The following is a 23,430-nucleotide window of genomic DNA, read 5'->3' on the forward strand; positions in this document are numbered from 1 at the left end:
AGCCACCCTGCTGTGTGATTGACATCTAGGCTGCGAATGAATGGGAGAAACCTGCATAAAAGGCAAGGCTTGTTGCTTGGAAGACAGAGTCGAAAACTGGACGAAGGAATCTGAAGAAGAACTTGGAAGAGACGCCTGCTGCAACTCCTGGACTGTTGGTTTGCCCGGTGAAGCCCTGCTGCAGTGCTGAAGCTCCGAAGTCGCCTCGACGAGAGAAGACCTGCAAAGGACAACTTCTCCCCTTGAGTTGGTGGGACCAATCGACCCCAAGAGAGCTCATCTGGAAATCATCTCGGAGCTGGCTGTACTTCCATTGCTGCTGCAGGAACTGAGTGCCAGGGAGAGGAACACTAGAATTGAGTGAGTCTCTTTAAGTCAGACCGCAACGTGCCACTGATGTGAAGTTTGCCCGTTGCTGCCGCCGTCCTTCTATTTGTAGTGTCCCCAGACGTCCTCCCTCTTGTCCCCACAACTGAGGCCCAGGAACAACAGATCTGCAGACCTGCACAGGAACAGAAGCCAGCTGGAAGCAGTTTTTCTTCTAACCAAAGGTACTGTAGAACTATGAGGACTTACCTCTTGTCGTGCAGCCTTGCTAGCTCTTAGTTGAGACTTGTCTCACTTCCCTAACAGGGGTATTCAGAAAGGCCCAGAAGCTGCTTTATGTGTATCTTAACAATTGGGCAACTATTTCAAACTTTCCGAGCAGATGTCTTTGGCTATAGTTGAAATGGTGAGCATCTGGAAAGTTTAGGTCTGTTGTCCCTCACAGCTGCAAATGTGCCGTTCCAGGAAGAGACAACTGCAGTTTAGATATCCTTTACAATGATGGTCCCTCTGAAGCGACCCCTTTTTGAAAGAAACACCACCTCAGGGCCCATTGCTTTTTTCACTGCAATAAATAGTGGATCTTCACAAACTCCAGTGAAATCTGCATATTAAATTGTTCTTAGATTATTTTTTTAAATAGTTTACCCAAAATGTTTGCTCTGTTCTAAATTAAGAAAAAAAGGAAACCTATGTTTCAAATTGAATGCAAAAAAGTCACAAAACAGAGCAAAACTATAAAATACTTCTGGCCAAGGAAAGTATGGATCAGGGCAGGTGAGATGTGCAGAGGTGGGTTGGTAGGGTGTTTGTAGGTCAGAGATGAAAACAACAACCATTTTATTAGGCAGTAATGCTGGCCGTACTACACTTTGCCTCCTGGGCTGTACCTGGCATACGTAGATGGGGAGGAGATTTCTTCCGGCCCGCCCTGTCAGGCCCCAGTACAGGCCGTCATGCGGCATGGCCACTACACATGGTCCGAGCCACCTCACACATGTGGCTCACTCCAGGTGACCCTGTTCTTCTCCCCTGGCTGCACTCATACGCACCCAGCAAACGTTAATGTTGGGACTACCCAGTCTGTCTCCCTTGTGAGCCATCAGCACCCCATGACCCAGTGGGGGACCCAGTTGCTCCTAGCACACAGCCCGGGCCACTCCAAACACTGCCCAGTATTGGAAATGTTTGTGGACCCGGTCGCCGCCCGATACCACCACTCCCACTGAGAGCCTCCTGTTACTGCTGCATTCCTCTGCAATGGTCTTCAACAGTCTTTTTTAGAATGTTCTCTCCCATTCCCAGCCCACTCCTGGGCAGGGGAGGTTCTGTGCAATGTTCCTTTTTTCCCTGTTCTTCTACTTTCCATCCATCCCCATGGTGCAGTCCAGAGAAGTTCACTCAAACTCTACCAAACACAACATTAAATAAAATATTTCTGTCTACACTCTGGTGTATTTGTCTTTATTTCGTTCTTTCCCTCAGGGGACAAGTATGTAGCCCTACCGAGCCAGGCCACAAATTGAACCAGGGGCAACAGGTACAATACATGTTTTTAAGCAAACTAGATGTATTTTAGACAGATATGCTAGTGGAAAATGAGCAAGGCAAGTTCCACTGCAGAGCCTTGAGAATGTTGGATTTTGAGAAACACAATGGCTCCAGATGGCATTATACCAGAACTGGAATCACTCAGACACTTTGGTGACCTATATGTGGCCTATGACTAAGCCATGGACCTGGTTCAATGGCATGATTATTTATTCTGTGATCAGGCAGTGTACATAGAACCAGCGACAAGGCATGATCTTATAGTGTGGAATAAACCATGTTGATTCCCGAACATGATGTCCGCTCTTTTCCTCTATGTAGGCTGTCGCCTTCATGGTAGCCAAGTCCTGCTATTCCCAGAAATCTGTGGGAGAGACTTCCTCCCTAATTCATGGGTGATTTCCACCATTATGCATATCTCCAAGAAGGGGTGTGTGGCGAGCCTGCTGAATGCCTACAGACATTCTGCTGCCCAATCTCTTCCCTACTACAAGGATCTAAGTTTGTTGTCTCTTGTGTATCTACCGTTCCTGTTCGACCTGTGATTGGCCAGTATGCTTTAGGGTATTCCGGAAAACATGTTTCCTTCTACAGTAGCACACTTGGCCACCTGATGTATGTTGTACCCAGATGACATAAAGTGCTCAATCAGATCCAAAGGGGCCTCGGCGACAGCTTGCAGGCTGGAATAATAGTGCCATGTAGTTGATCGCAATACTAATTCCATCACTCAATCATTGGAGTTTGGGAGGGATATTATGCTTATATAGGCATTTAAGGAAACACTTTGCAAAACATCAAGGAGTTTAATGTATTTGGATGTTTAAATGAGACACACCCTAAAGCAAATAGTTTCTGATATTTTACGTGCGGGGGGGAATGAGGATTCGTCTTGAGAGAGAGGTGTAATGGTAGGCAAGTGCATTCGCTTATAGGGAGGTAGGGCATTTTCCGATGGTTACATTCCGTGCATTCCCAGTGCTTATGGCAAAAGGGACATGCTTCAATACAGAGGTGCAATACACTGGTGCAATAGTTGGAATGTTCATGTCTTAAACCACACTCTAGTTAAGAACAGGAGTGATGGACATCCTCGTATATTGGTTGGATGGGTAGTTAAGATCAGGAGTGATGGATATCCTGTTAGTAGGTTGGATGGCTAGTTAAGAACAGGAGTGATGGATATCCTGTTATATTGGTTGGTTGGGTAGTTAAGAACAGGAGTGATGGACATCCTGATATATTGGTTGGCTGGGTAGTTAAGAACAGGAGTGATGGACAGTCTGTTATATTGGTTGGCTGGGTAGTTAAGAACAGGAGTGATGGACATCCTGTTATATTGGTTGGATGGGTAGTTAAGAACAGGAGTGATGGACATCCTGTTATATTGGTTGGGTGGGCCACTTGAACCACTTGAAGTGGTTGTGCTGAGTGCAATTTTCTTTCAATATTGTAGCCCACGATTAAAACCCATTTATAATGTGAATAAGGGTGGCCTAACAGTTTACTTTGAAGGTGTCCATGTCACTGACATGAGGTTTGGTCTAGTAGGCACTAAAACCAGAAGATAGAAGAACATAGGGCCTCATTACGAGGCATGCGGTAGAGGGATAATGGGGTGGGTAGAGATGCCGGCCCCGTTATCCCTCTACCGTCCCATTACGAGGTCTCCAGGCATCCTTAGCGGGTCCCGCGAGGAGACCAGGATGCAAACAATGGGCCAGTCATTAAAGGGCCCGTTGTTTGCATCCTCCCCATTCCCATTGAGCCCTATGGGGGCTTGAATGGGAATGGGGATGTACCGGCTCTGGGTTCCCAGGGAGGGGAATTATCGGGCCCCCCAAGGTCGGAATGGCCCGGTACTTCCCCATTCCGGGAACCCGGTATGGGGGTAACCAGGCCGCTAATATTAGGATGGCTACCTCCATACTTGTAATGAGGCCCATATTCTTTTAAAGACATTGGGCCTCATTACGAGGTTGGAGGTAGTCTTGCCGGTTTTGTCGCATCCCGGTCCACCACCCACGAATTCTGGCCCAGCCGGACCCGGTAATTGCCCTTTCGCAGGTCAGACCTGGTGGCTGCAAGGGCACTCGCGAGCAGAACTCTGAGTATGGCGGTACGGTAGCAACAGTGCCAGTAGCGATACCGGCGCCATTGTTGCCTTACCGCCATACTTGTAATGAGGCCCATTCTGTCTCTGTAGGCCTTATCATTTCAGAGGGACACCGGATACATCAATTCGTGACATGGAATTCTTTAGCGTGCTTTAGAAATGTGTGTAAGTATGAGAAGCAGGTTTTCAATTTTTTTATGTGGTTTGTTTCTTGTGTATTGTTTCTGTATTGTATTGGATGTGTTTTTTATCAGCTGTACAGCCGAAATAAAAATGCGAAAGTATCAAATAGTAGTACAAACACAAGTGGTAAGTAGCACAGTATTTTTGAAATCACTTTATACTCACAGAGAAGCTGCAATGGACAGCCAGTGTGGGATAACATTGATGTTTGCATGACCCCATCTTCCCTTGTTCATCCAACAGAGATTTGCCAACGAGACTCTGAGAACCTTGTGTATAGCGTGCAAAGAAGTGGAGGACCCTGTGTACGCGCAGTGGAGCAAGAAGCACAAAGAAGCCAGTGTAACTCTAATGGACCGGGAGAAATCTCTCCACGCTCTCTATGAAGAAATTGAGACAAATCTACAGGTAACAGAAATGGGTGAATATTTGAGAGAAAAAGGAAGATTTGAAGTATGAGCTGATATGAAAGAAAAGTATTAACGGGTTCCTTCTATGGCAGGGGCCTGCAACCTTTGCTCTCTGTATGATTAGAACTCCAACTCCCATCAGCCCTATTGAAGATTGTCAATTGTTGGAAGTCGTAGTCCAACATGTGGAGAGCGACAGGTTGCAGATCCGTGTTCTAGGATAATTTGCAGCAGGAATAATACCCACACTATTGTCAGCAAACGAAACAACTAGCAGCTTTCATCCTCCAGCTCGCATAGAGAGGAAGCTATGGGCAACCAGGGGGACGCTGAACAGCATCCAGTTATGATGAGGCTTCTGAATGAAGATGTAAAGGAAAAGCAAGCACTGTGTCTGGAACCAAGATATCTAAACCAGAGGAGAAAAATGTTACTATTAGCATGTCTGAGGCCAGCAGGCAAATTAGAAGCAAGCCCAGGCCTCTTAAGAGGACACAGGAGCTACTGTAGAAACTCAAAAGAAATTCCAAGGGCTTGCTCGCACAATAGCGGTACATGGATATCGGGGTTAATAACTAAGGAAACATTGGGTGTCTACTACGACCTAGTATCCTATAAAGTTCACAGATACTGCCAAAGGGAAATTGCATGTTTTTGCTAATATTATGGCAGCACCAAGATACCTTTTGGGGAGTTTGGATCTTAACCTCTGCTCCAGCGCCTCGATGTCTGCGGGCTGTTTGTGCGCTTTACAAATTCAAATAAATAAATAAATAAATAAATGTTGAATTGACAGTGTCAAGTGCGCATTCTTTTCGGTAGGTGATTTCATGGATTTGGGTCGAGTTATGATGACACACTTTGCTAGTTACATCGATTGGCCCTGATAGAGGAGATTTACATTTGTACATTCAATTTGTGTGCACAAAATCCTGCACAGTTCATTCGTCTACTGTTGTGCAGTCAACCTGCACCAAGATTCCTAATGCAGCTACACACATTGGAAATAATGTTGGCGGAACACATATAATGTCTCATCTCCATTCTATAATTCGGAGGGATAGAGCACTTTCAAGGATGGGGACGTAAAGGTGCAATGCAAATGGAGAGATCCACACCCACAAAGCAGCAAGTTTCACGGAGCGTATGCCGATTCCTAAAGAAATTAGCGCCCATTTGCTTGCAGATATATCTGGCTTACCGTATTCAGTTCCAGGGGCAACGTTCAAAATTAGCAAGTCCCCATGAACACTTTTGCGAAATGGCTGCACCATGGGCTTGAGAATCATGCACTAACGAGACGCAGACTGGACTAACCGCTCTGGCATATTGGATGAAGACATACAGGGGTGGCTTTGTTTCGCCACCACATCCATACTGGGTAAGGTGAAGGAGCAGAAGGGTGATCTAACTTTGCACACTGCCCTCTAGCGTGCACTGCCACCACATGTCAAAGGGCCGGCTGCACTCTACTTCAGGGCAGATGGGTCATTCCTGAGGATCAGCGACAACAATGGTGATAAGAATGTTCAAAGCACAGATTTTTACCAGCCACGAGGTCCCCTAATCCTGCAAACCCATTCACAACCCTGCCCGAATAGTGTGCTCATGCTGCAAACATTTCCACTCAATGTTTCGTAGAATGCTCAGTGGGCATGCATATGTCACGTCTTTGGTGCATGGACCAGACAGATGGGGTGTTGCTCTAATGAAGGATCCTTGTTTGTAACCTCATAGTGGCCTGTTTTATTGGACAACATCAGATTGCAAGGTCTGCAAGGTGACAGCGGGCGTGTAGTTATGGTGAAGTTGCTCATCCCATAGGAAGAGCAGTTTTTGGGCGGCTTATAATTTCGCTCCCCTTGGACGAATCCTCACCAAACTTCGTAAAAAAAAGTATATGGCCTGCTCTAAATTATTTTGCAAAGTTTTCTGAGGTTTCGTCAAGGGGGCAAGTTATAGGGGGGGTCCCAAATTTTCTTTTCCACAGGCATAATGGGAAAAAGAATTGCTCACGCCTACAGCCCAAACCGCTGGATGGATGTTCACCAAATGTGCAGCAGGAGCGGCGGCTTGGTCCCGAAAGCGTGCTTTTGTAAATTTGGTGAAAATTCGTCCAATAGTTTTTTTAAAAAACAGGTAAAATGTAGGTTTGTGATGTCATCTTTGATGTCATGGGTGTTAGTCTTAGCAGTGCACAGTGGTGGTGCGAGTTATGGTTGCTTAGCTTACCATAACTGGCGAATTTCTGGGGTTTTTGGGTTTTACTTGTAACCATAATATGAATAGGTTGTTATTAGTGCAAAGTCACTATAACGTCCCTTTAACACATTTTCTGCACTGAATTTGCTAGGTTTTTATTAGGACAACTGAACCATAATGTCCCTTTTAAAAAGTTTTTTCACTGAATATATATATATATATATATATATATATATATATATATATATATATATATATATACCCGTTATGGCAGGTTTATAAAGGATTGAGAAAAACCTTTCACCTGCAATGTTAAAGTAGGAAAGTCCATTTGAGCCGAGTCACACACTCCACAGCTCCAAAAAATGGGACTTTCCTACTTTTACATTTCAGGTGAAAGGTTTTTTTCAAACCTATTTAAACTCTCCATAACTGTCTTGGTGTTGTGAAAACATGGCCAAATACTCCAACAAATCTGTCAGGACTATACTGCACTGATGAACCCTAATAAGGGTGAAACCGGGTATGCAGTTGTCCTGGCAGCCTTGCAAATGTCTGTCTTGGGTTGATTAAGCTATGCATAAAGTAGCACTACCCTTTTAGACAAAGTGAATTTCCTGGAGAGAAAGGTTTGCATTAGGGCTAATTTTCATACCCACAACGCCTTGCTGTTGTGGCTCAGAACTGGAGGTGAACTTCCAGTGATAGATACTAGGTCGCGTTGTGGATATATATATATATATATATGTAGGAATGTCCATTTGAGCCAAGTCACTCATTCCAAACGCCACCTAGTAGCTATCACTGGAATATATATATATACCCCCTTGTACTTTTCATTAATATTTATTTACTTTGAGAATTCAGCACAATTGCTTTTTCTTCATAAATAAATGTATACTCAAATAGCAACAGAAGCTACATTTCAAATATGAACACAATAATTTGATACCAAGCCCCAAAACGTCTCGAATTTTGCTGTTATCGGGAACATGTCAACATGTCCCCGATGGAAACACAAAGGAACTGATGTCCTCTTTTTTTGGCAGAATCACTGGAAAATAATCTAGTGCAGAACAATGAACTGTTTGAGGCACCTGAGAGCAGGATTTCATATCACGGCATTCATTGCTTAATGGGAACTGGTTACCACACGCCCCCTTCATCCTGGGAATCTGATCCCTCAAGGAAAAAACACAAAGCTGAGAGGGATTTGCAAGTCCATTCTCCAGCTGCATTCCTGGATAAACCCTAAAAGGTTTCACGTAGCTCTTTTAGCAGCAAAAGAAAAAAACACATGTCAGGTGTTTACTCATAAATGTGTTCAAGCACAGTGTGCTCGGTGTACACAGCAGCTGATCAGTGGCATTCTATCATTGGGCCGCAGCTCCAGCAGTGTGCAGCACTCAGGAGTTCCGACCCTCTGGTTATAGACTTCTCTGAAGTCACATTCATATGAGATGGTCATAGTCCCCTTCCTTTTGAGGGTGATATTGACACTCAAGATACACACATTGGTGGACGATGGAGAGGTAGCAAATACAGATATCAGATTGTCATCAGTGTTTAATACTTGCCGAGTGTTGTGAACTGAATTCCAAACATTACATATTGTGTACATCGTACATTCATAGAAGTGTGCTGGAAAAAGAGAGACACAGCACGGACTGCTCCCGAGGAAGGGGAGAGACAAAGGTGTGCCTGCAAATTCTAACCACTGAAGCTGTTAAGGCATGTTTTCGCTTCTAGTACCTGCTTTGTATTTTTTATCCAAGATGTGCATACATGTTTGATCGAAAAACCTGGCAATGGTGTATGTGGCCTGGATGTCAATAGCCGGTACAATTGCAACACCTGTCATATGTTGTGAGTATCCAAGTAAATGATCGTAGTTCCTGGGCATATGATGGCAACCGATCTCAAATTGCAACCACCTCCCAACCGCCTGCATAATTCCTGCAGAAAAGCCAAAATGGTTTGCTATTTAAGGCCTGTGTTTTCCTTATAGCACGACATATAAGTCTATGCACGAGGGTCCACTAAAATCTGGTAACATTTGTGGCTATCAAGACAAGATGGTTTTTTGTTTGACAGCAAGAGGGTAGGGAGTGATTCTCTTCCTCATACATCCATACATGTACAATAGGTACATTCTCAAAGCAATCAATTAATGCTACACATTGATTCCATTTTGGAAGCGCAGAATGCACATTACTGGGCTGCAAAACTCCACAATGTGTGCAATTGTTATACAGCCTAATATAATACCTGTATGATGCTTATTTATTTATTTTATTTTATTGTATGTATTTATTTATTTATTTATTTAGTTACATTTGTAAAGCGCCCAAGGCCAAGGGCATCAGGGCCCTGTTGCATCCGGTTACACTGTGATTAGAAACAGTAGGAAAAAGTACTGAGTGTCATGAAACAGAGGAGGACCTGTTTAGGTGAATAGCCAAATCTTGAGAGCTTTATGGAAGAGCAGGTAGGCGGGTTCTGCTCTTAGTTCAGGAAGGAGGGAGTTACAGTGTTTAGCTGCGACCTAGGGGAAGCTAGATCCTGCTACTCTTGATCTTTTGGTTTTGGGCGTCTTTAGACGGTTGGCATAATTTTGCCTTACCGGTCTAGTGGAGGTTGATCTTTCAATGTTCTTGCATAAGTATTGTGGAGCTGTGTTTTGGTAGACATTTGTAATTGGTTATTTATAACGTGCTTAATACCCAGAGGTTTCTACGCGCGGACCTGAGGACCAAAACTGTGCTGCTCCGTGTCGTCTTGCTTCCAAGGCAATCGTGTTTCCCCTCTGCTATCCTCCCGAGATGCGTGATGGAAAGAGTTTTGAAGATGATCCTTTCCCGGACAGGTAGCCAATGGACTTTTTTCTGGTGTCAGTGATGTGGTCTCTTCTGGAGATGTGTAGAGCTGCTCGAAGTGCATTATTTTGGATGACCTGGAATTTGTCCAAGTTATGGTGTGATGTGCCAACAAGGAGGACATTACAATAGTCCAGTCTTGCTCCGATGATAGCTCTAGCGATGGTTAGGCAGCATGCTCGTGAGAGGAAGTGACCGGCTGCATTAATAAGTTTCATTGTGTAGGTGGCCGAAGAGGTGACAGCATTCACTCGCTTTGTGAAAGAGAGGGTGATGTCTAGATGAACCCCAAGCGTTTTACTGAGGTGGATACTGGTATCTGGATGCCATCAATGAAAAAGGAGGGGAAGTTTTCTCCAAGCTTATCGAGCAGCGTGGGTGAGCCCACAAGCAGGATCTCAGTCTTCCCATCGTTCAGGCATAGGTGATTGGTTGGCATCCACGTTTGTATAGTGGAGTAGATTTCGTTGATGGTCAAGGAGTCCTTATGGTGGGAGCCAGTTATGGGGAGGAGCACTTGGGTGTCATCAGTGTATTTCGTGTATGAGACACCCAGAGAGTCAAGGAGGTCGAACAAGGGCTTCGTGAAAATATTGTAAAGAGAGGGGGACACACAGGACCCTTGAGGGACCCCGCAAGGAATGGAGATGGGGGGTGCATTGTCGGTGTCTGAGAAAACTCTCATTGACCTGTTGGAGAGGAAAGATCTGATCCATGATATGGCTTCTAGTGAGAAGTTGGCAGCGAAGGTGAGGTGGTGACATAGAGTGTGTGGTCAATAAGATCAAAGGCTGCCGAGAGGTCTAAAAGGAGGATGATGGCTGGTTTGCCTTCATCTTTTAGGGAGTCTAGTTGCATTTTTTAAGTACAGGAGGGCAGATTCAGTACCATGCCCAGGTCGGAAGCCAGATTGGCGTGATCCTAGGATATGGTGTGATTTGAGGCACGCTTGAATTTGTATACATGCTGCCCTATCCAGGGTCTTGAGTAGAAAAGGTACTGTAGTATTTGGGCGATAGTTGTTCAGTGGGTCGAGTGAGGGTTTCTTTAGTATTGGGAGTACCCATGCTTCCTTTAGACTGTTTGGGACTAAGCTAGAGGAGAAGGATGCATTGATGAATCTAGTTAAGGAATGGACTAAGGTATCTGAACATTCTTTGAGGATCTTGGCTGAGAAATATCCCCTTTGTACCTAGATGGTTTGAGAGTTTTGAGCATCTTTTCTGTTTCTTCAGTAGTCACATTTCTGGATTTAAAAGTTAGGATGGAGTGATAGGACCTGGTCGGGCAGGTGGGTTATTGAAGGTGGTTGCCCCTTATTTCTTTGCAATTTTGCATTGAAGGGATGTTATTTTGGCGTGGATCGCATCCTGAATACTGCAGCATCAGGCTTCATCCTTGACAAGAGTATTGGGTGGGGCGGAAGGTGTTTCTAGTTCCCTGCATATTCTAAATAGCTCTTGTAAGTTGGAGGTGGCGTTGGCTATCGTCGCGTTATAGGTTGATGCTTTAGCCTGGATGATGGCCTCCTTGTATTCGTTTGCTAGGCTAGTGAAGGTGGCTTTGGTGGTGGTGGGGCATTTTTTCCAGGTGCTTTCTGCTGACCTTTTTTTTTTAGATTGTAGGGTCGAGAGGCCTGCAGAGAACCAGGAGTTGAGGTGATCTCTGGGCTTACCTTTCCTTGGGAGGAGGGGGGCAACTGCATTGACTGCATTGGTGAAGGTTCTAGTGTAGAGATTGGCCAGGATTTCTGCGTCCCATGAGTCTGAGTGGTCGGTAGTGAGAGGGGTAAGGAATGGTGTGATGGTGTCTTTGGTAATGTTTCTGCAGCTACGTGCTAGAACAGGTGGTAGATTCTTGGAGGTAGGGGGTGAGGATTTCAGTAGCGGAAGCATATTATGTGGTGGTCTGACCAGGGACATGGGAAGTTGAGTGTGATAGATATATGGCAGTTGATGTCAAAGATCCAGTCCAGAGATCTCCCTTTGATGTGAGTGGGTTCACAGACTCAGTGAGTGAAATCCAAGTCAGTTAGATCTTTTGCTATGGTGGCTGCAGTTAGGTCGTCAGGGTCAAGGAGGCTTAGGTTGACGTCTCCTAGGAGTATGACTCAGGAGTTTAATGTTAGTTCCAATGGAATGTGAGAGTTCTACTTCAAGGGATATGGGAGGGCGAGGTGGTGAGTATAAAATGTGGATGGTGATCGCATCTGATGGGGAGGATATGAGTTTAAGAGAGAGAAATTAGCAGTTTCTTACTACTGGAGAGTGGGTAAATTGCACTTTGAGTGAGTCTTTGTGGATGAGGGCAACTCTGCCACCCCAGATTCCATTCTGTCCTGTCTGAGTATGGTGAAACCTTCTGGAAGGACCAAGGAGAGTGCTAGACCGGAGGCAGGATGGCGTCAGGTTTTGGATATGGCAAGGAGGTCTACATTCTGGGAGGTGAGATCGTTTATGTCCAAGACATGTGCCTACAGCGATCTAGCATTGATGAGGGCAGCATGGAGGAGGTGAGGTTTGGGGGTGGCTATTTGTTAGATGTTGTTGGCTGTGTCAGTCTGGGAAGCGGGTGCTTTCTTAGAGATTCGGTTGTGCTGGATTGGGGGTGTGAGTCATTGCCTGTGGTATGTCTATTATGGCTGCTTGCAGTTTGTGTGATTCCTTTTGGTTTTGATGACCTGGTGGCTTGGATGGGAATTGACTGGCTAGTGGCACTGGCCTTCAGCGAGAGATTTGTCAGGGAATGCGCCACCTGGGAGCGTTCGGAGCGGGTTGCTTGGCCTCTATGCAAGAGGAGCCGAGGGGCTTTGGTAAGGGTCCTAGTTCTGAGGTGGGAGAAAAGGGTACTTTTCGTGGTGAGCAGCCAGTGCTGGGTGGCTGCTGCTGTCCTCAAGCATTGAAAGGTATTTCTAATGGCTGTGGCCACTGCAGTGATATGGGAGGTGGGTTGGAGACATGAGAGCCTCTGCATTTGGTTGTGGTTTGCGCTCTCTGTGTTGTAGGTTGTTATGCTGGGTACTGTTGAGGTGGGCACATCGAAGTTGTTTTGGCTCTGTATAAGGCGGGTGGTAGGAGCCGGTGGGCGGTCAGCGAGTTGTGAGCAGGGGGAGATGCAGTGGGTGACTGAGCGGAGCACGTGCATGCAGAGTCTAGGGGGGCATTATTCTGTGTACCATATTGTCGTGTGGGGGCTGATTTAGGCTGTAATAGGCACATGGCAGTGGCGCATATGGTCAATGCATTCGCAGGTATGATGCTGCTAAATAATGTCGTAGGAGTAGGCTGCGCAACCTGGAAGGTTGGAGGATGGCAGATGGCCAGCTTGGAGTAGAACACTGGGGTGGATGGTAGGAATAGAGTTGGACAAGACAAGGGGGAGTGCTGCATGCATAGCACCTTAGCGAGGCCATTGTGCAGGGGAAAATATGCGCCTTTAGAACAAGTCCAAGCATTAGGCTTACCTTGCCTGGTAAGTGACTTGGAGACAGTGGGCGAGCGGGTCTCACGCAGCGAGCAGCGGAGAGCTGCAGAGAGGACAGAAGGTCTTTGTTCAGGGCCTTTGCACGCCGGCTTCACTGGTTGCAGTGTGCAGCAGTTATAGGGTCCAGTGGTGACAAATCTCATGCCGGGAGGCTGCAATGAGAAGCAAGGGAGTAATTCCTGTTGTAGATGGCAGCCATTTTATTGCAGGTCTCATCTTATCTTATGATGCCTCCACCTGAGTTATTAGGGCAGCCCTGTTGAATTAAGCCAGTTTGGCATTGTGAAATACCTGAAGCAATGAAGAGACTTTCACTCTAAAGCAGAAAATAAATAGATCACAGCCAGTCTATGCTTAAAACGTAGCAGTTGGATTGTAGGATCAAGTAGAAGGTTTTCATGAATGCAGACTCACAGCCCAAAATGATGTATACGGCACGCTCTCCTGAATGGGAACAGTTAAAATCCTTGCTAGAGTTTCAGTAAGATTCTCCCAGGGTAAACCCTTCTCCTCAACAGAGTCTGAAGAATTAATTGTGTGCCAACTGGATGAGCTTCCACCTATGTTTTGTAAACAGTATTGGTGATTTCATTTTAAGGTCTTAAACAGTCTTTAAAGTGTAGAAGTAGAAGACATGATAGTAGTCGTCGGCAATAAAGCACCAAAGACTTTGGGGCATCCAAACATTATGTTGTCTGTCTTACCACTGTGAAGTAATTTGCCTGTCGATATATGGCCTGCCCATTTTAGCATGCTAGTGGCCGAACTAGGGAATATAGCCCACTGTACTCTGGAAGGCCTACCAGACGTCACTGAGTGTCTCCTGCTCCGAGGCAGCACTGTGTCTCTCCAGAACCAACACACTGCAGTTAAGGTTATGTTAGCCAGAGAAATACTCAGGAGCTTTTGAGTGCTGGGCTGAGCTGCCGCTGCTTCAGTCAATGCCCCCTACTGCTCTGAAGCACCAGGGCTCTGAGGAACCTGAGATGGCACTGCTGTGTGACAGTGTTGATGAGGCATCACAGCTTCCTGAAGTCAGGAACTTGTAATAAAGGATCCCGATCCTCAGCAGAGTGCAGGCGACTGAGCAAGTACACAATCACCATCTCAAAGCTCTCCTCAGATTCAATCTCAACATCTATTCTGAATCTCGGTTCAAAATCAGTGGTGGGCCTGCGTGTTCTCAGGTGCCACCACTTCTCTATAATGGGGGGCTCATTGTTCACAGATTCTGCAAGTCTACGTAGATCATAGTGTGATCACTGCAGTTACATAAAATATGTGAAATACATATGAGCAAATGTATAATGTGCACATTTCTCTTGGAAAAGGTATGTCTTCATTGTCAACATAGTGGCTGCACCCTCACCTCTCAGCTAAGGACTTCTTGAATATAAAGCAGAGTTTGGACGTCTTCCATAATCAGATTTATTTTTCCTTACTCGTAATCCATAGCTACATTTACATTCCATCAATGTGTTAAATATAGAACTATGTCAATCAAAGACAGGTTCACAAACTTTGTTGCCCACTTACAGTGGGTGGAGTGGAGTGGATGGAGTCGTGGAATGGGTGGAGCGGATGGAGCGGATGGAATGAGTATAGCGGATCGAATGAATGGAATTGATGGAGTGGATGGTGTGGATAACATGGATGGAACAGGATGGAGCGAACGGAATCGGACGGAGTGGACGAAACGGACGGAGTGGACAAAACGGATGGAGTGGATGAAACGGATGGCGTTGACGGAATTAGATGACGTGGATGGAACTTAATGACGTGAATGACGTGGATAGAGTGGATGGAATTGGACGGAATTGGATAGAACACTTGGAGTGTTCGGAGTCGAAGCAGTGGATGGAGTGTAAAGAGTGTAATTATGTTGGTGGAGTGGATGGAACGGATGAGGTGTAATGAGTGCAATGAGTGTAATGAGATGGGTGGAGTGGATGGAGTGGATGGAATGGACAGAGCTGATGGAATGGACGGAGCAGATGCAACGGACAGAACAGATGAAATAGATGGCGTGGATGGAATAAATTAACTGAAATAGATAGAAGGGATGAATTGGATATAATGAATGATCGAATAGAATGGATGAATTGGACAGAATACATGAATTGACAGAATCGATGAATTGAATTGGGTGGATGAAATAAATAATAGATGGTTGGAATGGATGGAATGGAAGGGATGGGATGGATAAAATGGAGGGAGTGGATAAAATGGATGGAGTGGATAAAACAGATGGAGTGGATGAAACGGATGGAGGGGACGGAGTGGACGGAACGGATGGAACGGACGCAGTCAACAGAATGGATAGTGTGGATGGAATGGATGCAGTGGCAGAATAGATGGAATGGATGGAACGATGGAGTGGATGGAACGGATGCAGTCGACGGAATGGATAGTGTGGATGGAATGGATGGATTGGACAGTGTGGATGGAATCGATGAATAGATAGAATGGACGGAATTGATGAATAGATAGAGTGGACAGAATAGATGAATGGATAGAACGGATGGAATTGATGAATGGATAGAATGGAGGGAATAGATTGAATAGGTAGAGTGGTTGGAATAGGTGGAATGGATGGAAAATATAGAGTGGATGGAATAGGTGGAATAGATGATATAGATAAAATGGATGGAATAGATAGAATGGATGAAGTAGAACAAATAGACGGGAGTGGACGGGATGAATGGGGCAGAATAGAGTGAGCTGAATTTGATGGAATCCGCCCCACACGTTGTATCACTGTATCACTGTACCACTGTGCACCCTGTCCCCCTGTTCCTCATGCTGTTGCAATATATCTGTACAACTGTGCACCAGAGTCCCCCTGTTCCCAATGCTGTTGTTATATATCTGTATCCCCTCTATATATACTATATATCTGTATCCCCCCGTATATACCTGTATCGCCCTTGTCTCTAAGTGTCTGTCGCTATATTCCCACCATCCTGTTCACGTGCCTGGTCTCGGGCAATCTAAAGACAACCACCACATCACATCACTACTCTTACCCTCTACTATACACCATCACTCAACTAGAACACAGCTATACCCCTGATTAATTCGGCCTAGCTGTCCACATACGAATGCGCGTCCTTCAGGCCTAACGCAGCCAGAACCCAGTCTGGATGTCTACCCACCAGACTGCACACATCCAACTGACATCTCCAGCACCACACCTAAACACTAGGATGCAGCTACCAACCAGCAATTACACCAGCTGCACACATATCTGGTGCACCCATGCACCCTACTTCACTATCTCTCTCTACTGACCAGAACTACGGTTCCTGAGGGCGTTTAACCTACCAGCGCTTTGAGATCATACCAATGATATATAAAGCGCTATATAAATGCCAAATAACATAACTTGACATAACATGTTCCAAGCACCAAACAGAAGTGGACAACACATTTGCATGTTGCAGGTGGACAAATCAAAAAAGTGAATCTGCCTTTGCATGGCTAGATTCAACTTTGCCTGTCACCCCATTCTCCGATTGCAGACAGGGGGCATGTCGCGGGAGTGGATGTCTCAGATCCAAGTGCACCATGACACACAAAGGGATGGGCTTTAGTTCCACATACATGCAATCAGCATCTAAAACATACTTAGCTCGGGAGCACGCCTGACAGTTCTGCATGGGTGGGCTGGCTTTAACTCCCACATTCCTGCAGACAGTTCCTTCTACACCTCATAAGGTCTTGCTCTTACCTGCGGGTGCAGATCTGGGAAGGGTACGTATCGCCTCACATTCTGACTCATAATCCATCCACGGTTTTAAGCCCTTAGGGATTCTAGCAGTTATTTTGTGATTCTTTAAGAAATGCATATAGCTTATGATGACTGAAGGTAGCTTAATCTATAGAATCTAGAAGCATAGATAGTGCCCAGTCAGACTAATAATACTAGAGATACAGCAATATTAATGGCAAAGAAAGCAAGAGTAAGTATGGGGATCTCCCTATTGAAACCAGGTGGGCGGTGTTTTATGGGCAGGCCATATGTTTCCACATGGAAAGTTATATTCCTAATATAGACCATTTCTGCGGTTTTCCCAAATGTCTTTTAAACTCGCAAAAGTATTCGGCGATTACTGGAACCAAACTCCATATTCACTGAATGAATCTACTCTAAGGGAATTCCTGACTCCCTGAGGTCCACGCGATGGTAAATTGGCATAATCTTAATAGGTGGAGGGTTATTTTTTGGACGAAGGCCAGATTCTCGTCCTTTCATAGTTGTTGTCTTTAGTGGGTTATTATCAAATATACAATTCGTATCAACGTTATGCAGCCTCATAGGCACAACCAAATATTGTCCTAAATATCCCACTGTCTTCCTTACAACGTTCTAACTATTAACACCCTTATCCTTGTGAATCGTCACCACATATCCACTTCTGCATCCATGGAACTAGCCATTACCAAGGGGTTAACCTCAGAATCTGCTCCCAACAGATGCAAACAGAGTGTCTTCCCCAGTCAAGCCTGAATGAGACCTGGCCAGGGCTGATTTGCAAGGATCAAAGATTGTGAGTGGAGAATCAACACAATCAGGTCCCAGTGCATTTTGCTTGAGGCCTGGAGAGGCATCGGTGAATGCAGTGTGATCTGGTAGTAAATCCACTATCCGGAGTAACCGTACTCTATTGGACCACTATTCATGCTCTGAACTCAGTTGTATTGAGGCTATCAAGTCACCTTGTGCATGATACAGAGCTATGAAATAATAGAGCGTTTCCTGAATCCTTCCCAATCTCGGAATCCCATATCAAGTCTTCCTTCCTCTCAGAGAACTACAGCCTTTATATAATCAAGACAGGCCATTTAAATCCTAGAAAGAGATTCTGTGACATCTACCATTTTCTTCACTTATTTTAAACGTGCGCTTTGTCTTGGGGCAAAGCACTCTCTTTTTTTATCATGATTCCATACAGCAGTTAATGTCTGCTGTGTTTAAAAAAGACTTACATGTAAACACAATTTTTATTCCTTCTGCTGGATCTAGAATGTGCTTTCAATTACCTCAGGGTATAGCCATGGGTGGACTAGGAACCAAAAGAGGCCCTGGAAATATTTTTCAAAGTCGCCCCATATTACACATTCTCAGCAAGCGTAACACTTTTCCTATGCGGAAATGTGGAAATACGCCACATAAGAGGCCCAGGGTGCAGAGCCTACTGGGAAATCTCCAGAGTTCCCTATAGGCCAGTCCACCCCTGGGTATAGCACTGGAGGGCACGGGATTGAAATAAAAGAAGGAATAAGCTCTTTGCTGATGGTAATGAAATTCAGATATGGAGCTTGTGATACAGGTCAAAACCCATGAGCCCTAATTCCAAAGAACAACCTAAACCTTGATCCACATAGAAAGATGAATATTCTAATCAGTGCCATAGGTTTAATGCTTGGTCCTATTCTCAAAGATCTCCAGATGTCATTCTTTCTGCTAATACCTATTACCATAAATGTTCCAAACCAACCCAATGGAACGGCTTTCCCCTTCGGGATAAATCGAAGGCCTGTGGCGTTAACCTTGAATGTAAATATAGTCACAATTACCACTTTTAAAACTGCAAAACCAGTAATTGGCGAAATGGATACCTGAATCATTTTCCACAAAGCTTAAGCTTGGAGTAAGGACATCTATTGCTCCTTTACAATGCAGAGCCTAGCATTGGTGCACATAAAGACAGTGATTGCACTGTACCACTGTTCTCATAATCAACACCAAGAGGTGCTAAAAAGTGCTACAAACACACAGGGTACATGTGAGCATCGAGCACTCTGACCAAGACGGTGAGAAATGAAAAGTGTAGAATTAAGGCAAGGGAATTATCAATCTCCCTAGTTACAAGCAAGAGGAACTGGGCCGAGAAAATCCCCTGCACCAAAAACGGAAGAGTCCAGCCAGGTGACAAAAGGTTTGCTGTTTATTTAAAAATCATCAACAGGGATTAAGATAGGGACAATGCAGCATTCTCCAATACACACCCAAAAAACCTAACAGGGATCAGGATTGGTTAGTAAGGTAGGCTACATATATATTGCATAGGGGCTTAGTACATTGATTGGGTAAAACATATCTGGTGGCTGCTCCTGCGACCACCTCCTAAATGTTGCAACTACAATTATCTCAGGCTAGTGTGCTGTGATTCAGTGATGCAACAAAGTGTGAGCCTAACGTGGAAGGTGGATAGGGATTTGGCAAAGAGGGTCTTCTCAGCCTTGGAGCTTTGGAAAGTTACCAGGCCAAATGCAACTATTCAAGGTTGTGAAAATGGCACGAAGGTGCTGTATGTTCTCAACAAGTTACCATCTCTGATCTCTTATGCCTTGAGACAGAAAATTCGGCCTTGAACCTGGTATTACCTTTGTATCATCCTGCCTTCGGCTGGATGGGAACAGCTACCTTAGCCTGGCTCGAATGAATAAAATCTGTTTCCCAGGTTCAGATCATGTGTGCAGGGACCACAAACTTGATTTCTCTTGCTTGCATTTATGAGGATTTTATGCCTGTATTCTTGCAGGTGCTCTGTCTCTTCTGTTGACTTGAAACTTTCTCTCTGTGTCCTCGGAAAGGCTTTGCACAATGACTGCACTGGAAGCCTGGTTTGCACGTCTCAGCGAAATCAGCCTGTCAGCTTCTTTCTATATTCTCAAGTCCTTTTAGCTCCTTCCATTCACTCCATTGTAATAGTGGCTTCCATCTTGATTTACATGGACACCCATCCTAGTTGCTTTTAAGCATCAGCAAGCAGTTCATATGTATTCTTGTGCCACTTGCGGTTTCTGGATAGCAAGAGTGTGTCCTTCCCCTTTCTAAGTGAGTCATAAGCATGATCTTCCTGGCTACCAGAAATTAATCCAGGATTCTGCGTAACTTCATGCAGGGATGCCTATGTGCTTTATGTCTAACGCATTTAAGTCACGAGGTCAGTCGTGACGTCATCAGCTTTCTTCGAGGTTACAGTCAGTTGTCTTGCTCCATCGATAGCAGACTCATCTCTTCAATGATGTCATCAGGATAGGGTCTAAATTACTGTCTGAGCAAATAGCATTTCTCACACCTGCGATACATCAACGATGGGGAGGAGGGACTGTAATAGATTTTTGTCTTATTGGGGTAAATTTAAAATTTGGTGGTATTTTCTTACTGCAAAAATATTGGCAGTAATTTGGTGGTAAATTAGTCTTGCACTTAGATTGGGTTTGGCATCACATTATTTTAGTGACCTCACCTTGTTAGCTTATATTGGTGGTAATTTTAGTAGTATTTTGTTTTGTGGTAATTATTTCTGTGGTATAGTGGTGAGCATGGTTTTCTTCTTTATACTATAACCCCATCGTAAAACAAAACTTTCCTTTATATTAGAATACCTGTTAGTTGTCTGTAGAGAGTCCCAGACTTATGCACTGTTAGAACCCAATAATTTTATTCAAAGCGCCACCTACAGCTTGTGGCTGGTATCATTGGCTTATCTACATACAGTAATCTATCTGCCCTTAGGCATTACTGGCTCATGGACGTCCAGTGATCTATATATCATATCAGATTCCTTCCCATCAGCATGCAAGGAAGGCACACACACACACACACACACACACAAACCTGCTTTATCACTGAATATTATTATCTTCTTCTGGGTTGTTATTTTACCTGCAGTAGTAAATTGGCAAATGCACTACTGAACAGAAATGAACCTCCCCTGTATGCTTTATGTATATAAATGACTTCACAGATGCAAAAATGACACTAAATTCCATTTGTTTTCATGAATACATATTATATTGAATCTTATTTACATGTCATCAAGTCTTACCATAGATACATTGCATCATCATCTGAAATACAAAAGAAAGCAAAACAGAACAAACAAGCCTTTTGAAACATGGGTTAATGTTCCCCCATTCTGGACATGATGAGAAATAAACATGCAGTGATTTCCTAATCTTTCTACACTGTAACAAATCTTAGCCAAACATACGGCATTCAAATGATCCTCACTTGGCACATGTCTTACCAAGATTAGTGTTTCTTTGAAGTTCCCAGCATGACCATGCTCCACTCGCAAAGGCAGGCCCAGTGTTAGCGCAAAATGATTCTGTAATCTTGTGTGGGGAGCACCGGGGAGATATCTCTCACAGCCAGCGCTCTGACCCCCTTGGAACAGTGTCAGTCTTCTCAACCCAGCACAAACTAACTCTTTCCCCGCATTTCCTGTCCCAAGAAACCTTCTGTCCTTTCCCTTTTGACATTTCTTGTCTGCCTATAATTTCCCCCAATCAGGTTAACAAAAATGTGTCTTGCATCGACCCACATGTTTAGAACAATGAGAGCTTTGGGCCTACCTGAGTAAATGTTTCATTTGGCTTCCTGCTGCCTCTTTCCCGCTGCTCTCCACAAGCTAATACAGAAAAGAAGATGAATTACAGCAGTGCCACTAAAAACATGGATTTTCACCTCATTTTGTATATGAGACTGAATTATAATGTTAGGGAAGTTAGAATTTAGTATTTTAGCAATGTTAATTATATTAGTCAGTTATATATCTTAATGTAGTCTCCATATATGAGGTATCCAACAAAATATGATGCACTTCATTATTTGGCCTGGCAGCACTAAGCTTTTCTATGCGTGCATTTCATTCTCTGCAGTTTCAAGTAGGACTTGGCTGTGTTGTAAAACCTGTACTTTGCATGCCACCAACAACACCTTTACATGTCATACTGGAAAAAATATTACATGGACGCAGTAGTTTTTTTTTAAAATGACAAAAATGTAAAGCAAAAAAATTAGTGATATCTCCGTTCGCTTTGCGGACGGACTTCCCAGTTCGCTCCGCGGACAGTGCCCTGATTGGCCGAGTGGCTTGCGCGATGTTCGTGGACATCCGACGTGTTCGACTCTGATTGAGTGTTTGGGGAGGGTGGGGGAGTATGAGATAGGTGCAATGTTGTATTTTTTTTATGTGCTAGACGCTTTTGTTGTGTTCGATTTGTCTGCGGACAACATGACTGTTCTGAATGTTCGTAAATAAGCAGAATGGATTCGGTGTCAAGTTGAAAGTGTTCTAAGAAGACTCGTGGGGTCCTGGAATGTTTGCAGGGGGTGTCGTGAAGACGTTGTCTGTATTGTTCATTGTCAAGCTGAAAGTGTTCTAAGAACACTCGCGGTGTCCTGAAATGTTCGTACATAAAGAAAATGGGGGTGTCCTGAGGACGCTGTCCGTATCGTCCTCTGGCAAGTTGAATGTGTTCTAGGAACTTCCTTGTGTCCGTGGACATTAAAATGGTTGCAATGCTTGAATCTATGGGTGTGATATGCTGCGGTGGTTGTGGCCAGGGTATAGAATGTTGGGTGCATGGCCATTTGGCCATGCACCCAAGACTCTATGCCCTGGCCACAACCACCGCAGCATATCACACTCATATGCCATGCACCCAAGAGTCTATGCTCTGGCCACAAGCACCGCAGCATATCACACTCATAGTGGCTTATAACTTTGGGTCAAAAACAAATTTATAAGGAACATTGTTATAAGCCAGTACTATTTGGTTTAGTAACGGGAGTCCATGTTTTTCTTGTTCATTTCTGTGATAAAAGAAAATAGCATGTTAGTATTAGTATTTTATAAAGACCTTATTACATTACCTAACCCACCGATGTCTCTACGGCACGGCACCAGCATACCTTAAGAAAAAGTTCAGGTGGTATGAGCCAAGTCGTAGCTTGAGATCCGCCAAGCAAGGACTGATCAATCCTAGCTTTCCAGGCAAAGCCACTGGTCTAGGTCGAGCTTTTCCGAGTTTGGCAACTTCCCACTGGAACAAACTGCCTTGCAGCCTTAGACTGGAAAGCAACACCCAACTCTTTAGGAGGCATCTGAAGACCTTTTTCTTCAAATAACTAGGCAATTTCTACACCGAATCATGTTGCCATCTTTCTGATCCCCTCTCTTTAATTCTTTTGTGTCGTCCTGTTAATCTTCGTCCTCGTGTCTTTTTCGTGCCCTGATGCTTGCGAGCTACGGCGCGTTACAAATAAATAAATAAAATAAAATAAAATTGTACAATCAACATTTTCTTCTTTTTTTTACCCTCATATTTAGTAGATGACAAACCATAGTACTGTGCAATTTGCTCAGTTTCTGTGTTTGTTGCTAAAATCATTGGGTCTGTGGGAGACAAAAAATCCATGTTGGATTAACAAAAAAACATTTTTGTGTTCTGCTACAGTTTATTTGTTTGTTTTCAGTGTTTA

At 44.4% G+C, this 23,430-nt stretch overlaps 1 protein-coding gene across 2 annotated transcripts in view; it reads left to right on the forward strand.

The window, feature by feature from the left end:
- Positions 1-23,430, forward strand: part of LOC138575511 (phospholipid-transporting ATPase IK-like) — a 550,807-nt gene that overhangs the window by 327,575 nt on the left and 199,802 nt on the right. The window contains exon 18 of one of the 2 annotated variants that reach the window (XM_069649489.1): positions 4,421-4,585. The exons of the other annotated variant lie outside the window; for it this stretch is intronic. Coding sequence (XP_069505590.1) covers positions 4,421-4,585 — 165 coding nt within the window. The remainder of the gene's footprint in view (positions 1-4,420; positions 4,586-23,430) is intronic. 2 annotated transcript variants of the gene reach the window in all.

This window comes from Ambystoma mexicanum, chromosome 1p (genome assembly GCF_040938575.1).
Source record: "Ambystoma mexicanum isolate Mex_15411 chromosome 1p, UKY_AmexF1_1, whole genome shotgun sequence".
In the NCBI taxonomy this organism is placed as follows: Eukaryota; Metazoa; Chordata; class Amphibia; order Caudata; family Ambystomatidae; genus Ambystoma; species Ambystoma mexicanum.